This window comes from Equus przewalskii, chromosome 16 (genome assembly GCF_037783145.1).
Source record: "Equus przewalskii isolate Varuska chromosome 16, EquPr2, whole genome shotgun sequence".
Lineage (NCBI taxonomy): Eukaryota > Metazoa > Chordata > Mammalia > Perissodactyla > Equidae > Equus > Equus przewalskii.
Window position 1 is genome coordinate 76,471,596 of NC_091846.1, and position 20,214 is coordinate 76,491,809.

Below are 20,214 nucleotides of genomic sequence, written 5' to 3' on the forward strand. Positions count from 1 at the left end.
CCACAGTGATAAACACTGTTCCATTTTGGCACCTGATGTCTTCCAGCCATGGTCAGGGCAAGGTAGGAGTATACATTCCACTTCAAAAGCAGACTTTTTTAAATTTTTTAACTCTAAGGCTAATTTTAGTGATGAGAAACTGTACTCCATGGGGTCTAGTGACTTGCTTATGGATTCAGAAGTTGATCGCTGATAGAATGAAGGTAAGGGCTCTAAGCTCCTGATATTTTGTTATGATGATTTTAACAAATTCCAGTACATTGTGATGAGGTGGAAGTACTCAAAGGTAGGGTTTTTGTTTTGAAATTACCTAGGATTAAATTGCCCGCCTCCATAGATATCACTGGTAGCTCATGTTTGGATAGCTTTTCTACTAAGTGAGTCAAGAATGTTTTCCTTCTAGTCTTTTCCTTGGGAGCAGGGCATAAGATGACTGACTGGGAGTTGGGCTAAACCCAATTTTTGCTGCACAGAAAGCAAATCTACTCATTAAGGGGCTGATCCTATGACCTTGACATCATTAGTATCAGGTGTTAATCAACCGATGGACCCATTCTTAATGTAGTTTTAGACTAGAAGTGAAATTCTGAGATCCAGATGTTAGTGCATATGGCACAGAGTAACCTGCCAATCATTGACTGATCATTTAATAATGTTGAACAAATTTAGAAGCAGGTGAAAGATTAGTTGTCTAGGAGAACAAGTATTTAAAATTACATTTCTCTAAAATCCCTGTGGATATATTATTCTTCGGACTGTTCACTAGAATATTAATGATGAATTCTGTATGTAACAAATTATAAGAAGATTGATATGAAACGATCTCTTAATCTCTATGCCTTAAATTAGGTGAATATATTTGTTGGTCTAGTATAGTTGAAAGTACAAGAAATATACATATAAGTGTCACTGTAGATTGAAGACGTAATTAAGTATAGAGGTAGAAAAGCAAATGTTTTTGCTAAATTGTATCAAAATCTAGATATTTAATAAGGCTTTTGACTTTATTGTAATTTTGTCTTTCTGATAAAAATGGAAGAGACCTACAAAATTCCATGCTACAAAACCTAGAAGTCATGTTTTACTACTTTTAAATTAGTTTTTCTTTTTCTTTTCCTTATAGTTCCCTCTTCTTAATTATTATGATTACAAATTCAATCATGCAGTTACTTAATAAACTAATTTAAATTGGATGTGATGATAGTTTACTCACGAATAAAAGCTGCTGCCTTAGAAACAGGAATTCCCCCATCTGAAAAATTCTCCAAATGCTGGTCTCGTCTTTCTAGTTCCTGAGGCCTCATTTCTAGATCTCAGATTGCAGTAAGAAACTAAACCGAGAGAATGTTAAAATGACGGCTACGTAAGGGGGCACTAGAGAGGGAAATAGAAATTATATGAAAAAGTGCAGATTGTCAAAGTCAGAAGGAAAATAATAAAAAACTAACCCATAAGCCTTTTTCAAAGAATCATGACATCCACTTGTACCAAATAAATAAAATTACATATATCTTCTCTTTTTTTAAAGGTCTCTATATTTTAGATCGAATACTTTATAAAATAGCTCTCTTTAAGCTATTGAATAAACTGTATTGGCGTCACTGCTCTTTTTAAGGTAAGTAACAAAATCTCTCTTTGTTGCAGTTGCATATGGCGTGTGCAAGTGGCTACAAGGAGGTGGTATCTCTTCTCCTGGAACATGGTGGAGATCTCAACATAGTAGATAATCAGTACTGGACCCCACTCCATTTGGCAGCAAAGTATGGCCAGGTAAAATGATGTCCTGAATTATGTTTAAAAAATCACTTTATAATCAATGTATCATTTCATATTTAGTTTTATTTTTATTTAAAATCATGCACTAATCATATGTAATTTGACTTTTAACACATCACTTTACTAAACAAATACTTTTATGGTTAAAAAAACATTTAGAAGGACACATAATAATCTACATCCCTGAGGATTCTGTATATTGTAATCAAAATCAGTGGAGAAATAATCGAAACTTGTAAACATTCTTTATAGAATGGACTTAATACTATTTTCTTAATGTTATATAGCCTTATAAGCTTACAATTGCTTGAGTCTGCAATAATTCTGTTGTTTTCTACAATTAGCAGGTGTAAAGCAAAATTAAATTTTAGTTTTCTCTATAAATTACGTTTCATTTTAATGAATGAAGGATGGGTAGCAGAGTTCTTCCTCTGAATTGATTTTTGACTATAGCTAATACATCTTGAGTTACTATTGTACAAGTTAATTTCTTGTGAGGTACCATTATATTGTGAAGAAGAAGTAAACTCCAACTTATTTTTAAATTATTTGTATGGGTGAATGTGATTGAATAATGTTCATAATAACTCACTGATATTAAAATCAACTTATAAAATTTGTATAATGTTTTGTGTTAGAGAATTCTTAGTAGTAATAGTGTGAAAAATAACTCAGTTTTCCATATATATGGATATTGCAGCTAAACTTGTTGATTTCCAAACATTAGTTTGGGGTAAGAAGCACATTCATTGAATTTATAGTAAGTTAAATTCTTTAAATACCAACTGGTATGCAAAATATCTATCATAAAATTTGAGTAGTGTCATTGTTGAAAGAATTGAAAGTGTTTGCATTTCAAGTATTTTAGAAAAAACACATTGCTTAGGGAAGATCTTTCAAACTAGTAAGAACATTGTTTGCTTTGACAATATTTCTTTAGAAAAAGATTAATTCAATAATTTTTTTTTTGAGGAAGATTAGCCCTGAGCTAACTACTGCCAATCCTCCTCTTTTTGCTGAGGAAGACTGGCCCTGAGCTCACATCCATGCCCATCTTCCTCTACTTTATATGTGGGACGCCTACCACAGCATGGTGTGCCAAGCAGTGCCACATCCACACCCGGGATCTGAACCAGTGAACCACAGGCCGCCAAAGCAGAACGTGCGCACTTAACCGCTGTGCCACCAGGCCGGCCCCTCAATAAATATTTTTAACAGGCTATTAACAACCCCCAAAATGTGCTTTTAGCAAGTGAGTGTGTGTAAGTAAATGGATGGATTAAGGGGATGAGGCTGCAGGTGGCTGAAGTCATTGGCCTCAGATATCCAGGGTCCCCAAGTCGCACTAGACTACTGGAGTATTGGGGGATAGATACCTCAGTACAACATCAATACATCAGTACTCCATTTCTGCCACAGCAGCATACTGGGATACACCAGGTGAGAAGTTTTGTCATTGGTAAAAAAAATAGAGAAGAGAACATGTAAGCAAGTACTGTTTCTTAGAATACAACGTGTTGGCATGTGCTGAAGAAATGGTAATCAGTGAATTATCAAAACGTGCCCATTATTGTCAGGAATTGCTTCTGGAAGGAGCTAAATCTGGAAGTGAGTGATAGCTTGGTAAAATGTAACAGAACACTACCCGAGCTTGAATGGATTAGGCTTTCATTTTACCTAATTTTTCACTTTTCCTGATTGGACTTTTAAATTTGGGGTCAGACGTCATTTCAAAGAGTAACAAATCGGTTCCCTTTACTCACTTTCAGAACATAGTGAATTCTAGGGGAATAGGACTAGATTTAACAACGTTGTTATAAAGATATGCCTTGGACTAAATATGTCATTATTTCTGTTACTAGACGTTTTAATGATTGTTATCAGAACCTAGTATGTGGGGTTTTTTTGTTTGGTTGCAGGTCCAATGAAATATTTGGTATGAGTTGGTATATTTTATTTGTTATTGGATTTTTCAGTTCTATCATTTCCATTTCTTCCTTTCTTATAACTTCTATGTCTTCGATGAGTTTTTCTATTTTTTCATTTGTTTCAAGAGCATTTGTAATTACTTGTTGAAGCGTTCTTATGATGGCTGCTTTAAAGTCATCCTCATAATTCTAGCATGATTCATCCTGCTGTTGATGTCGTTAATCATCATTTCTTGTTCAAGTTGTGATTTCCTGACCTTGGTATGATGGGTGATTTTTAACCCTATCTTGGGCATTTTGGCTATTATGTTGGAGAATCTTGGTCCTATACAAATCTTCTACTTTAGCAGGCAGTCACCCTGTTGAAGTTCAGCATCGCAGGTCCTTGTCTACTTGAGTGGGCTGTGGTTCCAATGGTAGTTTAATTTTCAGACTTTTGAGGTGTTATTTTGGTCTGCTTGGTTTGTCTGGTGCCCCTGGGCTTCCTACTGATTCCTTTTGGTGCCCCCAAATGGGTGGGAGGGGTTTCCCCAGGCTGGGATATCCCAAGTCTCTGGGTCAGGTAGGGGAATCTCCACGGGGACATAAAGTCTTTCAGGGCTGGAGCCTGTGGGTATGCTCCCTCCTGCAGGTGCCTCCTCCCAGCCATCCTTGTTTCTCATGGGGGAGGGGAATCTCAGGCTCAGTGGAAGAAGAGCACTTGCCCTGGCACTTAGTGTTAGCCGGTCATGGTGCTGGACTCACCTGATGCTGTCAAAGGGACATGGTTTGAATGGGGGAAGGATGCATCTACCTGGCCCCCTTCTGTTGCTGGGTTGGGCTGGGAAATACCAAGTCTGGGGGTGCCTTCTCCTATTGGATGGGAGGACGTAGGTTGCCCTGCACCTCTGCGACTCCTCCCTTCCAGGGATCCTGAGCCAGTTCACCTTCCTCCTTCCACTCTTCAGAGTTCTTCTTGAGGCGCTTATTATTTCCAGGCTTTATTGTAGGTAGCGAGGAGGACCAGAAGGAAACCAGTCTAAGTTCGTGTGTTTTAAAACAACTGCTTCTGTTGAAAAAAAAATGCTTATTTCTAAAAACCTTGTAAAGCTTGATAAAGAATGATGAAAAGAAGTTAATTTATGATTATTTCCACATGAAACCCACCTGTGGGGCAGAGTAGAAATGAAGATTGGTTTAAATAACTGTTCCATTATAAGGCATCTATTGCTGTCTTTGGTTCTGTGCGTTAAACATGCCTAAATGTAACCAGTTTTTTATCACTCATATTTTGCAGAAACATCTAGATGTTTCACTTCCAATTCCTGGGAGCTGTACTGATTAAGACAGAAAGAATTAGTGGTTATCAGAAATTTATCACTTAGGCAGACAGATAAAGATACCGATCCTTTTGCAAGAAATGCACAGACACAGAAAGTATGCCTACCATTTCAGAGGCCAAGAGTTCTCTGTGAAAATAAGGAATGGACCTTTCAGGGATCCATAAGAAACCCTACTCTGCAGAAATGGAAACTTCTACCCAAGAAACTACTTTTTTAAAGTGCCTATAATTGAGGTTTATTATATGTTAAGTGTTAAAAGACAGGATCAGAGTCAGATTAAATTTGTGTCACAGAAAGACATGATTTATATAAACATGACAAAAGATTGATGAATATATTAAACTAATAAAACAGATTGGCTAAATGGTGAAAAGGTTTGCAATTGGTTTTAATAAACACAGTTACATTTAACAATAAAAAGATAATTTAATGACTAACATATATGCCAAGCATGATGCCTGCCAAGCCTTGGCGACATAGGAACATAAGGCCAATGCAATTGCCTCTTCCTTCATAAAGCTTCCTGGAGATTCTCATCACACAAAAGTCAACAGCTAGAGGAATCGTTGACTGATAAGGCAGAGAGAACTAGTGGATATCCGTACTCTCACCCCATTACCTGTCACATTTGAAAAATTTCCCAAACTTTAGGTTTTCTAAATCTATGTTTGCAGCCTAGAGGATCATAGTCATGAACTTATATGGAAATATGATTCAAAAGTTGCATTTACTTTGCTAGATGCAGAGTAATTAAGATTGATATTTTTCTTACTACTTTTCCAGTGTAGCAGCTACATTTCTAACATTCATCATTTATTAATGGTGAATTAAACACTTTCCGATTGCTCCATTTTTTTTAAACCAGCTGCAAAATATTTGACCCCAACTCTTAAAAAACAATGTATTTTTTTAGGGTCCCCTATTCTTTCTGCTATTTCGCAGATACTCCCCCATACAAACACGCCTATATTTCATTCTGCTCAACTACGTGATGAAGCCAGCTTTGTTCTGAGGACTCCCATGTCCTCCTCGCTGGCTGGCTCTGAGCACAAGCTCTACCACTTGCTGGCGGTGTGAACATAACAAGCCTCAATAATTCCTCTCCCATAGAGTGTGGCCCCCAGGATCTTCAATCAATGAGAACCATCAACCTCTGTTGAAAGGAGGAATTTTACATAGAAGATTGTTGAGAATGATGAAGGTGACTGCATCAAACAAGCTGAACATCCCTGGGGATGTGTCCTGGGCAGTTGATACATTTGCTAGATTTGTACAGACAGATAACCAACACAAAATTTTCCAGAAATTATCATTTATAACATGCAAATGAGGCATATTTTAAAAATAATCTCACCTTTATCCTCTGCTTCTCTAGAAAATGACTAGCCATTAATTCAAGATTTTCTAAATCCTTATACATTTCAGTACCAAGGATAGAGTCTGAAGATCATATGTGTCTTTTCTATTTTGCTCCATTATACATACTTGAATGGGGTCTCCACCAGAACATAAGCTCCAGACACCAGGGTCTTGAGCTGCGTTCCCCACCATGGTGTCCCAGTGTCCAGCAGGGTGACTGAAGGAATTCAATGGGCAAATTGATGAACTGAGAACTAGAGGCAAAGCTCTAACACAGAGAGCTAGAGTGAGGATTTCCTGTTAGAATATATGACACCAAAATCTAAATATTCTTCCTGGATTCAGACTACAAGAACTACTAAGAGATCTATGTTAATAGAAAATTTTAAGTAAATTGTATCTCGATTATTTTGTCAATAAAATACCATATGAGGGGCTGGCCCAGTGGCACAGTGGTTGAGTTTCCATGTTCCGCTTCAGCTGCCCGGGGTTCTCCGGTTCAGATCACGGATGCAGATGTGGCACCACTTGGCAAGCCACGCTGTGGCAGCATCCCACATATAAAGTAGAGGAACATGGGCACAGATGTTAGCTCAGGGCAAGTCTTCCTTAGCAAAAAGAAGAGGATTGGCAGCAGATGTTAGCTCAGGGCTAATCTTCCTCACAAAAGAAAAAGAAAAGAAAATACCATATGATATCAAATTATTTTTTAAAAATTGTTCACTCATAAAAATACTATTTAATATTCATTTTGGAAATGATATTTTAGAAACAGGTTTTATTTGAATATCAGTTTGTATGCATGGGAGATTTATAACTCTAAAAACTTTTCTGTAAATAAATGTATCTCAGTTCAGAAAAAAAAGGGTTTAGAAATGCTAACATTTTAGACAGACTAATGGTATTTTCTGAGACATTCATATCAATTTCACTTTCCTATAAATATCTTACAAATATAAATACCTTTATGGAGAAGATAGTTCATCATTTATAGCAATATTTATTATTTATATTTATACTGGGATGGCGTATATGGTTTAAAACTTCATTTTAGAAATATATTAACTTTTCCAGTGAGAAAAAGAAGACTGTTCTCGTTTAAAAGTGGGAACTGAATCCTTTATGTGCGCAATAAATCTTTAGGTTTTACGATTCTTTTCTGAGTTGTACATAAAATAAAATTTGATGAATTGGACATAAAATTTGATTCTAGCCTTGTACGTATTTTTAATGTTTATAATGGGATTGGAGATACTACAACAAAAGATAGGAAAATAATTTTACAAATTCTAAAATCTAATATCCTCCCTTCAGAAGTGTTTTGTGTCATACAACCTGCATATCTTGATGTTCAAAGGAGTCGTTTGTGTTCTCAAATACATTTTTACCCAAGTAGATGAGAATTGAGACATAGTCAGAGTGTTTTTTTCCTTCAAATATTTCTTCTTTGCTTTGGAAAAGATATACACACTCTCTGGTTTTCCTCCCACCCTTCTGAGCATATGGGATTGATGAATCCATTGCTCTGCCCTAGCTTCCAGCTCTTCTCAGTGTTTGCATGCCCTTGGGGAGTCTCCAAGCCTGCAGTTTCGAATTCTCTACATGCTCACGACTCCCGAAGCCTTCTTCTGTTTCTCTCTGTGTTCCAGACCCATGAGGACCATTGCCCCGTGGGAAATCTCTATCAATCTGTCCTCAAACTCAACTTGTTTACAAAGGGAATTATCATCTTCTTTTCTCCAACCCCAAATTGTTATTCCTTCTCTGATTTATCATTTACTCATCACAAAATTGGGCATTATCCTCTTTTCTACCTCTCTCTCTTCTTTCATGTCTAATAAACCACCCAGCCCACAAACTTCTACCTACTAAATAGTTTTAAGCTATTTGAACTATAAGCATGATCAGTCAGTCTGTACAGCCTCACTGCCTCTACCCTCCTCCAGTGCATCAGCATGTCTAAGTCAAGATTAACCCCTCAGCCTCCTAACCCAGCCTCTTCTCCCCTCTGTTCTCAACAATTCACTTACAGTGATCTTTCCAAATGCAAACATCATCAAACTATTTCAACACAACATTCTTTCCAGTGCTGTTGATATGAAATGCCCACTCCATAACACAGTTTATGAGCACCATGTGCCTGGGCTTCTGCATAATTCTCCAGCTTTATTTCCCCTGCCTCCCCCCCACCAGGCTGGAGGATATATCTGTACTGAGCTTCTTTCAATTTCTGGAATATGCCACCGTGTACATCCTTTTCATGTTCTTTGCTTTTCCTGAAATTGGTAAGTGGTTAAATCTCACTTACCTTGCAGGACCACACTGAGATGTCACTTCGCCAGCTGTCTACTCTAACTTCCTGGGTTTGGATGTGATGGCTCTGCTCACACACCCTGCATAACACCCTCTATCTCCCACATTACATCACTTATCACAACATGTTGGAATTGTCTCTTCATTTGTCCGTATCACCCTCTAGTCTGTGAGAACTCAGGGCAGGTACAGCATCTACTTCTTTACTAGTACAGGGCTTGACACAGAGTACTCAGTACTCAGTTACCATTTATTAACAGTCGAATCAAGAGATGTCCTAGTTTAGCAGATGCTGGTCTTTCTCAATGCATCACTGAATCAATGTGTGAAGAGCAAGTGAGTGAGCACACACCTGGACACTGGTTCGTCAGTGGGAGAAATCCTCACAGAGATATCCAGGAGACAACTTGGGCACGTGCAAGGTTTTGGGTAGAGCTGGAAATAGAGATCTGTGACAGATTACTCAAAAAAATCGTGCACGATGGAAAAGGAGTTCAAGCAAGAGCGAAGTGCAGTGAGCAACACCATATTTAACAGTATAAGACTTGTTCCTTTGGAGGAGTCTGCGGAGGAATGGACGTAGGAGAATGAGGCTGCTGCAGGGAAGTGAAGGAGGCATGTTTCCGGAAAGAGAGCGGACAATTGTGCAGAGTACTGGTGGGGTTAGAAAGCATGTATGTTGAGGGGTGAAGGCAGAACTACTTGTTTGATGAGGAATCATAGTCGAATCACAAATAGAGTTAATGTTAACAATTTCTTACATGTTTTTATATTTTAGATCTGAAATCCTTCAGGTAGTTCTGAGTTAGAAACATTTGCTCATTACAATGTAGAGTATGTCCCAATGAGCATGGGATATACAAATTCTGAATTCCCACAGACCTTTAATGTTATAATTTCCCTTTATTAATTTAAGTGAAAGTTAACGAACGGGGAATTCAACTATCTCCAAAAACTCATGGCTATTTTTTCACTTTTTAGAGAGATAATTTACATGACCACCAAGGAATTAATATCGTTAAATTTAACCAAACCGAAATAAAACTATCCAAAGAATGAATAAACTATGTATTCAGCAACTTATGTGAATTTAAATTTCAGTTTAAATATATTAGCATGTAGAGTCTCCTTTAACGGGCACACACACACACACACACACACACAGATATGCACAGAAAGTCACCTTAACTTCTGATAGCTTTGGCAATTATAAAGTTCTTTTGATAATGGAGATGAATTCTCACTGGGCTACACACACTACCTATTTGCATTTGAAGTAATTTACCTAAAGATCTTTTGTGAGGTTAAAACAAATGTTCTAGAGTAGAGTCATTGAAATGAGCACCGGCCAGCTCAGCTGATCTCTGTGGTGTGCTTCACTGATTTCTAATTGGAAATGCACGGGAAATACAAACTTAACAAAAAGAAAGGAATTCCCCGAGTGAGAGAAGCTTCCTCATTCTGCACATGAATGTTTATTTTTACAAGCGGGAAATAAAATAGAATTACTTTTATTGCTAAAGCTTTTCACGTAAGAAGCATTTTGCTTTTATGACCTAAATGCTTTCTGCAGTTACAGTTGTAGCTGTGGAGAGAGGGGTCTGTTGACTGATTGCACAAGTTTCTCTTTGGAATTCTGCAAAGACTGAATTGATCTCAGAAATGCAAAGGAATTGGTAGATTTCCTGAAAGTCTGACGTTTTTGAAAAGCTATAAATGCTTTTAGGTTTACTGCTGTTCTTTCAAATTTGTGAAAAACAAAGTCAAGCTTGCCTAATTTTTGGTTTTCCTTTTTTTCCCCTGCTTTTCTCCTTTCCTTACTCCTTTTCCTTCCTTCAGCCCTCCCTCCCGCTCTCCATTATTCTTTTCCTTCTTCCCTTCCTCCCTCCATCCATTTCTTCCTTCTCTATGGTTTAAAAGCAAGCAAATCTCTCAGATCTTTAATATAAAACAAAACTCATTCCTGTACCTATTTTAATGTCCTAGGAATTTTCTGTATGTATTTCTTCTTTCAGATTCCAAGAGAACTTCTCTTTCTTTAGTAAACTGTATATATTTGGAAATAAAAGCAAACTTCTGAATGTAAGCATTCTCCTTAACATGATTTAAGTGTTACTGAAATAATTTGTGCTCTGTAAAACCAAACAATGATTTTGAATGGGCTTGTGGGAAAGCTAGCAATGGGACAGACTATTTAAAACCTAATTAATTTTATAAGAAGAACACTAACAAAAGCAATAATCGATGGATGGGGAGGTACCTTGGAAGTCCTCGACGAGAAGCTCTGCCTGGGTGGAGAAGGCCACAGCAAGTGTTACAAAAGCAAAAACCCCACAGATTGGAAAAGCCAGTCCCATTCTAACCAATGTAATAAAGCAAGAAATGGAAACGAAAGACAAAGTTAGGAAAGAAGAAAGGAGAATAAAAATTCCAGAGGAATCTCCCCCAAATTAAAAAACTAGAATCATTAATTGAATTTATCAAGGTTGTTTCCAGTAGCATTAAAAACATAAAATATATAAGAATATATTTAAGAAAAGATGTACAAGATTTCTGCACTGCAAACTATAAAGCATTGCAGTAAGAAATTAAAGAAGACCTAAATAGATGGAGAGGTAAGCCGTATTCATGTGTTGAAATGGTGAATATTATTAAGATCTCTGTAGGAGGCAGAATAGTGGCCCCCAAAGATGCCCACACCCTAATCCTCAGAACCTGACAAGGCAAAGAAGTTTGCAGTTGTGGTTAGTTAAGGATCTCCAGATGCGAAGACCTTCCTGGATTACCCTGGTGGTTCCAATGTAATCACTTGGGTCCTTAAAAGCAAAGAATCATTCCGGCTGAGGGTCAGAGGGAGATGTGACTATGTAAAAAATGGTCAGAGAGACAATGTTTCTGGTTTGAAGATGAAGGAAGGGACAGCAAGCCAAGGAATGTGGTGACCTCTAGAAGCTGGAAAAGGCAAGAAATAGACTCGCCCTTACAGCCAGAAGGGGACATAGTGCTGCCAAGACCCTAGCTTTAACCCAGCGAGACCTGTGTCAGACATCTGACCTGCAGCATTGTAAGATGATAAATTTTTATTGTTTAAACCATCAACTGTGTGGTAATTTATTAAGGAAGCCATGTAAAACTAATATAGTATCTATTTATTTAAAGAAATCGTAATCAAAATCCTACAGCCTTTCTTACAGAAATTGAAAAGTTCATCCTAAAATGTATATGGAAATGCAGAGTACCTAATATAGACAAAATTATCTTGAAAAAGAACAAGAAAATTAGAGACTTTAAATTAGAGACATTTTTCCATACTTAATGTAAGTGTTTTATATGTCTAAGTATATATATCCTGAAGAAACTCGTGCATGCATGCACCAAGATATATAAACTAGTATATTTATAGCAGCATTATTTATAAAAATAAATAAATGCCTTACATATGGCTTTCACTGAGAGAAGGGAATAAATTGTGATATATTTGTACAATGCAATTCTGTGCAACCAAGAAAATGAACAAATAAAGGGGCTGGCCCGGTGGCACAGCAGTTAAGTTTGCACATTCTGCTTCGGTGGCCTGGGGTTCACCAGTTCAGATCCCAGGTGCAGACCCACACATCGCTTGGCAAGCCATGCTGTGGCAGGCGTCCCACATATAAAGTAGAGGAACATGGGCATGATGTTAGCTCAGGGCCAGTCTTCCTCAGCAAAAAGAGGGTTGGCAGCAGATGTTAGCTCAGAGTTAATCTTCCTCAAAAAAAAAAAAGGAAAAAAAATGAATGAAGCTTGGTTAAACCCATCATCTCTGAGGATGCTCAAATGTGCAATGTTAAGCCACAAAAGCAAAGCACAGAAGTATATGTACACTCGGATTTCATTTTTATAAATGTCACAAACAGATGAAATGAAGCAATATGTTGTTTAGGGATGTTTTCTTACATAAGGTCTAAGCATGTAAAGAAAACATAATAATGGTCAGCCCCAAATTCATGATGGTGGTCAAATCTGGGAAATATGGAGAGGGATAATTTTGGGGTGGAACACAAAGATACCATGAATGACATTTTAAAAAGTTGGGTGCACTGGAATTTATTTCATTACTTGCTCAATGGTACATATATGTTATATATACTCTTTGTAGGTATGATATATTTTATAATAAAATATTAAAAATATATTAGTCTCTCACCCAATTGCTTCATTCTTGCAGCATGAGGTTAGGTTTTTCTAATTCTCCAATGTGACGTTAGGTTCATTTTGTCCACGGTGCTGGAATGAATGAAGAGTATCAATAAATGAGACTTTCATGGATTGCTAAGTTAAAACAAAACAAAGCATACTATATCATATAGTTCCTCCCATAAGATGCCCTGAAGTAAACCTAGAAAGTGTTAAGTGAACCTTTTCAAATCCTCAGCAATTCCTCCCTTATTTGATAAGTAATTTTTGGTTTGAATGCATTCATTGCTGAAATAGTTTGAAAATCTGTCGTTTTGTAAGAAGGAACTGGAAATGGGGAGAGTAAGAAGCATTTAGCCTAGTAGGTTATGCTAAGGCATTCTCACTCCACTCCAATGGAAGTGCCCCTTCGAGGCCGCGACTGTGTGTTATTTACTGATGAACCTTCACTACCCAGCCCGGTGTCTCCTATTTCAATTATCTTTAATGTTTCAGACAAACCTGGTGAAACTTCTTTTGATGCATCAGGCAAATCCGAACCTTCTGAACTGCAATGAAGAGAAGGCCTCAGGTAGGTTGTGTGCGGTTCTGTTGTTCCCTTCCCGTCATGTGTAAGTCATTCTTCATGAGCATAGCTGGAGATGAGAGTCAGCCTCTCCTGCGAAGCTCTGTGAACACCACCCCAGTTCTAGCAGGATTCACACTCTCGTAAGCGCTGCTCATGACAAGAGGATGTTCGAGAGCAGTTAAATGGTAGAGTCCCCTTGGACTTCACTGCAATTGGCTTTTCCCGCTTTAAACTTCCAGGACAGGGATTCCTGCAGCGTCACTTACTTTATAATATATTTTTGCCATTATTTAACTAGTTTCTCATTATACCAAATGCATGCGTGTTATTTTAAACAATAATAGTAATTTTTCTGCACAGATATTTGTACCGCAAGAAATAGAATCTAACATTCATTCTCAACCTAATTTAAAACTTTGAAAATCTTAATGTCACTCTTCCTTAACAGATATCTTTTTGAAAATATCTAGAGTTCTGTTTACCACTGTTCTTTTATATATTCATATACTTATTTAAAAAATGGGTGCCACATTCATTTTTTAGCTTTTAAATTTGACAACAAAGTTACTAATCATGTTATTTTTGGTATATTAAGAATAAAAGATTTCTAAATAATGAAGAGAAAAGTCCAGCATAAGTAACAAGATAATATAACAATTTTGAAGGCAGTAATTGATCTGAATGACTTATTTCTACTTACTCTTCTTGTTGCTATGCCTCTACTTGCCTGAAAACACTTTATACCGAGACCTCGTATTTGCTGTACCTTTGGGAGTGTGGTTACCTGATAAACCTCCGGTTTAAGACAGGATGAGGGATTTGCTCTATTTCTTATTTTATGGGAATTAAGTGTCCTTGTTTAATGTTTATTCGTCTTCTCTGCTAAAATAAACTGAAGATTTAACAAATAGCGCTATGAGATAGCTTAATAGTCTGACACTTTAGATCAGGCTAATGTTAGTGATAGTGTAGGGATATTAACATCATCTACAAAAGTATGCCTAATGGTAAATATTGAAAGAGTTAATAGCCATTTATAGCTTTTCTCTATCTTTTTTCAAAACTGTATTTATTGAGAAATATAAGTCATGTCCTCTAGTTCCAAAGGAAGATGACTTTTTTCTCGTTCATATCCCTGGCTTCTTTCCCAGGGAAGGGAGAAATGATTGAGCCTTGGCTGCCTGGACTCTCACCAGTCACACGTTCACCTCTTAGGTCTAGTGTCAACTGTGCCAAAACCGACATCCAAGGCAACTGACAATTGACTGTCCTAAAGCCCCAGTGAATGACTAAACTGCTCATGTAGACTCAGCCCTGGTCACCTCGGACCTGGTGTATGATGACTCTCTTAGACAATTTTGTCCATGTTGGTCATGCAAAGGCTACCATAAGTGTCATCCCTTTTCCATGCCATATTAGCATGAGAGACACAGTGATGGGACCTTAGTGACTCTCAATAAACGTATGTTGATTGAGTGAAAATACTTCTCTCACACACAAGGGACGAAGAGCTCTAATGCAGTGAGAGGTTTCAAGTAAACGCAGGCTGTGCCAGCATCCCATCCAACAGCAAGAAGAGTGAATCCGATAAAAGCAATAGTGAAGAGATCAGTGACCTAGGCACCCTTATGACTGAGCGAGTGAAAATCATCACCAATAATCTGTTATATTCTTGTTATTTTGTGTTCCTGGAATTTGGAATGGACATATAACAAAATTATCTGGGGGATAAAAGCAGTTTGAGGTATATCTCTTGGGTGGGACAGAAATAATCTTCCACGGTGAGGAAGCTGAGCTCTCCTAACTCATCATGCAGATATATTTAACCGAAGGCAAATGGTGATGAAATCCTGGTGTGAATATCTGCTGTGGTGGCTGAATTACCTCAGCTCGCCTGTAAAGCCACATAACTCAAATTTATAGACGCAGGTGATCGTGCAGTTTAGTCATGACTACTGAAAAGGAGCAGTTACCTCCATTAGGTTCTTAATTGTTATTAATGTGAATTTTTCTTCAGGATTTATTGATTTTCAGTTTCAGTTGTTAATAAGTGTAAATTTGAGTAATCACATCTATATTCCTGCCCAAATATGTTCAGCTGTCACTGTTAATGTGTAATTTGTAACTTAATATAATTATTTATATTTCAGATGGGAAAAAAACGGATCATGGAGAGAGGCTAGACCCACTGTTTTAATAGCAAACTGAGTATTTATTTGTATTTCTGCCCATTTAGGAGACTGTTTATAGACTACCTCCTACGTGTTTTAAAATCACCAGGCGCTGGGAAGGCATAACTGTTCTCACCATTTCGATTCATATTCACTGAGACGAAGGAAGAGTTTCACTGAGAATAAAGTGACACTAAGTTCGCTCAAGCTTAGCTTCTCAATGATTTTATGCTTTACACATCACCACCCAGTGAATATTATTTTTATATTTTTTATTTCATTGGTAATTAAATGTCACTGATGCAAAACAAGGTAGTGTTTTAAAATGGCAGGACTGCAATTTTATTCATATTGGAAACTTTTAATGTTTTTCATTTTGTTTCTTATGTTGATAAACTTTAGCATTTTAGGCATCTCAGAATTATCGAAAGTAAATATTTTCTGTGCTATCTACACCCACTTTTTCTGATTTTCTTATTGTTTCTTGTAGATATCGCTGCATCTGAGTATATTGAGGAAATGCTGCTGAAAGCTGAAATTGCCTGGGAAGAAAAACTGAAGGAGCCTTTATCGGTTCCTGCCTTAGCACAGGAGGAGGAGCCGTATGAAGAGATTGTTCGTGACCTCCCAGCACTTTCCAGTAAGCTGTAAGTGCCTTCTTTCTAGAATGATAGAGTCAGACCTTGTTCACTGAAGAGGTAATGATTCTCCTTTGTCATCCTCTCTAGTCACCAGTCATTTCACAGTCAATATTGTCTGTCTCTCAACTAAAAGTTAGAAAACTGAAGCTGCATATCGACACATTTACTAAAAAATACTTGTTTACAATAAGGAGTTTAGAAAACTTTTATGAAAACCCTCTTATTTTTTTCAAACATTAGTATTTCAGTTATTAGATCAATTTGTCACCATGAGAACAAATAAAATGTTTTAAACACACTCCAGGTTTTTAGCTAAACTGATATGTAAGGTTTCCAATGTCTGTCATAATAGCTAAAGTTTCTAAAGTAGGAAAAACAAATATTCATTTTCTCTCTCAAGTGTAAAACTAATGATTTCTTGTTGTCTAAAGTATCTCCTAAATACTGACACATACTACAATGAGAATGAACCTTGAAAACATTATGCTAAGTGAACGAAGCCAGACAACAAAAGGGCACGTATTATATGATTCAATTTTATATGAAATGTCCAGAACTGGCAAATCTATAGAAGCAGAAAGTCTATTCGTGGTTGCCAGGAGCAGAGAGAGGGAGGAATGGGGGTGACTCTTAATGGATCTGGAGTTTCTTTTTGACAATGATGGAAATATTCTGGAGGTAGATAATGATGGTTACACGAATTTGTGAATATGCTGAAAAGCAATTTTTGCTGTGTGGATTATATCTCAATAAACTAAATATATAAAAAATATTTCAGGTTGAAAATCTGCTATAGACAAGCATTGGGAACTCGAGGAAGTTCCTTTCTTTCTCTGAACACTGTTTCTTGTTTGGCAATGAAGATTATGTTTAATATTGGAATAGTTGAGGGTGCACTGAATAAACAGCACTATCTGGGTTCTGGACAATCTGAGAAATAATCAAACAGCAAAGATGGAGACCAAATCCAGTCAGTGATAGAGGACATCACGGAATGTGGCAGCTAAGAGGCTTTATAAATATATCCCATTACGAGGCAGCTTTAGTAACGAGGGCCAAGGCACCTGTAAACCAGATCAGGTCTCCCAAAAGAGGGGCATCCAGGACAAGGCTCCAAAAGGTAGGAAGAGGACAAGTAGTGCTCTCTGTAGGTCAGCTCCTTCCAAGCAAGAAGAGAGAGGAGCTAAGGAGACACTCTTCCCAGATTTGTCTATCAGAGAATTCGTTCCACTTCCCCAGTGTAGAGATTCCCAGAATTAGCAGGACTCGATTTTCCTTCCTAGGAAGTAGAAAAGATGTTTCCAGTGGATGTGTCACAAGGCTGTTGTGATAGTGAGCTCAAAGGAGAAAACTCTTATTTCAGAGCCTGTCCCCTCACAGGTATTCAAAAACACTTTTAATTTAAAATTACTCTAGATAATTCAGAGGCTAAAGTTGTGCATAAATGCATTGACTTCTACTTAACAACTAAATTGTATTCATTATGGGACTTGATTTTTTAGCTGTTGTAAAGGAGCTTGATTTTTATGTCAGACACTATGCTTGGAATCTCTTGTTTTATCTTATTACATCTTCAAAGCCCTATTAAAGTTCTCTCAACTTCCTAAGATGACAGAGCTGGGCAATGACAGATCAAGATTTATAGCCAAGAGATCGGACGCAGATCATTCTTGCTTATACAATATTATCTCTCTCATACTTCCACAGGGGGTAAAAATGGTATCACATTTATATGGGAGAAAAAGGAAGAAAGCCGTAGAAACAAAGTTGGAGTTGAGTCAGGAAGTAGTTAAATGATAAGATACATTTCATGTGACCTGGAATTAATGATGAGAATATTGTGACCTTGCTCTTTATATTGCGATATTACTGACGTTGCTGGAATGAGAGGAGTAATACAAATATTTGCTATGGAAGAATTTTACCTCCCAAGTGTTGATATTAAAATCACTACCCAGTACGTTCCACTTTACTTTTAGGATTATGTTCTGGGCTTCCCAGTAGAGACGTTAGTATGTAAGCAGAATTAAAAGTTTGAGTTAAAACCAAATTCTTTCATAATAAGTTATTTGGGATAAATATTAACTGCTCTATGTGTCTGTAGTTTTTTTTTGTTTTCTTCGTTTAGAAAGAGAAAAAAGCTTTAGTTAAAAAAGAAAACAAAAACAGCTAATTTACCAAAAAAGTACTTTTTTCTTTTTTTCTATATTGCTGATTGAAGAGCAGGTTTTAAACAGATTAATCAATGACTTATTTTTTCTACGTGATTAAATATAATTGTCCTAATAATCTTTTTCTCTCGTTGACTCTGAGTAAAGCTTTGAAACTTTGCATTGTTTTATACTGAATTTGACCTACTTTTAATTGTAGTCTGCTGTTATCTTTCTTCAGAGATAGAATTGAAAGTTAAATCAAAGAACAAGTCAATCATAATATTAGACTTTTTTAGCTCTTTGAAAAAAACGGCAAGTAGACTTGGCTAGTGTAACAACTAAATGCATTCTTACATTTTCTTTTATACTCCATGATTTTGATGCTTTTCATCTGATTATTTTCATTGTCTTTATAGTAAAAATAAATATGAACTAGGAGCAAATAGATATGAAATAACAACTAAGGAGAGTTATATTTCAATGCAGAAAAGAATACTTTTAATAATCCACTCCTTCAAACTTTGTTTTAGTATGAGAAGGAAAAATATGGACACTTGAGTACTTCTTTATAAACAAATCCACAAACACAAAGGTCAAAACTTTCTGTAAAGCTAACCGATTTGCATATGGATTAGGAAAAAAATGGTGCTTGCTTATTTTATTGTATTTAATATCACAGTGGTGAATGACTCGGTCAACAAATTTACTGAAACATATTGGGACATTGTTCCACCACATGCCCATCTGGGTGAGCAGTGTAGGATAGGTTGCTGAGAGACCAAAGAAAAGACCTGGAGACAGCAAACGAGACATATGGGTTTATCAGGAGTTACTTACAGGAAAGGTCAGGTGGTGGCCAGCTGGACAGCAATGCGCACCCGCTACCGCCCCCTGAGAGCAGCTTGCTTAACTAGGCAGAGGAGCAAAAGCTGCATGCTTGCCAAGGGGCTGTCCTTGCTACGACCAGCGTTCCCAGCAACAGTAGCTCACACGGAGGGGCTGTGTCCCTGGAAGACGTGATGTTCTTCACTTGAGATAAGGGAGGATCCAGGCTGGCCAGGCCCTAGATTGTTGCCAATCCCAGCAGCTGGGCGGCCTGCCCAGAAGGGAACCGAAGGACACATGGTTGCAATGGGCCTGGGGGCTTTTACTGAACATGGGAGTCCCAGGCCCTACAGACATTTTCTACATGCCATTCTTTTGATAGAGAACATATATGAAGCGAATCAGAGAACTGACATAATTGACAAGAAATATAAATAATTTCTTTAAAAAATCTCTTACGTCATTTACAAAGCAGCATTTCTTCACAAACCAGTTGTGTGAGAGTCAGTGGTTTAGGCCTGGTGTTTGGGGAGGGTTCGGGTCTTCTGTCTCTCCTCTCCTCAACATTGCTGTAGTTTTCTGCAAACTCTTCCTTTCAATCTGTTCCCTTCATTAAAATGAATAAACACTATTGTTCTGTGAAAGTACAGGTTTCATTCATTTAAACCAAGTGCATTCTTGAATTTTAACTCTGAAGCCTGGTCTTCTAGCTGTTTCCAGAAGTCCCTCAGCTTTAGTGAGGTGAAAGGAGAAATTAAAACAGAACAAAACAAAAATCTAGGAAAAAGGGGAAAGAGCAAGTACAGATGGAAATATTTGTCAGCATTCCTCTGCTTCAGTCAGGAGCAAGCATTCTGATGAAGCTTATGCTCCTTTAATTTCTTTATTTTGCTCACGAAAGAATAGTGCGGTATTCATTGATATGAGAAGCACGCACCTCTTTCCCGTATGATCTACCGTTTTCCTTCAGTGTCTTTCCTTT

General features: G+C 37.3%; 1 protein-coding gene across 4 annotated transcripts in view; it reads left to right on the forward strand.

The window, feature by feature from the left end:
- Nucleotides 1-20,214, forward strand: part of MYO16 (myosin XVI) — a 597,681-nt gene that overhangs the window by 244,326 nt on the left and 333,141 nt on the right. For all 4 annotated transcript variants that reach the window (XM_070579270.1, XM_070579268.1, XM_070579272.1 and 1 more), the window contains exons 7-9: nt 1,645-1,770; nt 13,370-13,445; nt 16,104-16,260. In XM_070579270.1, the coding sequence (XP_070435371.1) occupies nt 1,645-1,770; nt 13,370-13,445; nt 16,104-16,260 (359 nt within the window). The remainder of the gene's footprint in view (nt 1-1,644; nt 1,771-13,369; nt 13,446-16,103; nt 16,261-20,214) is intronic.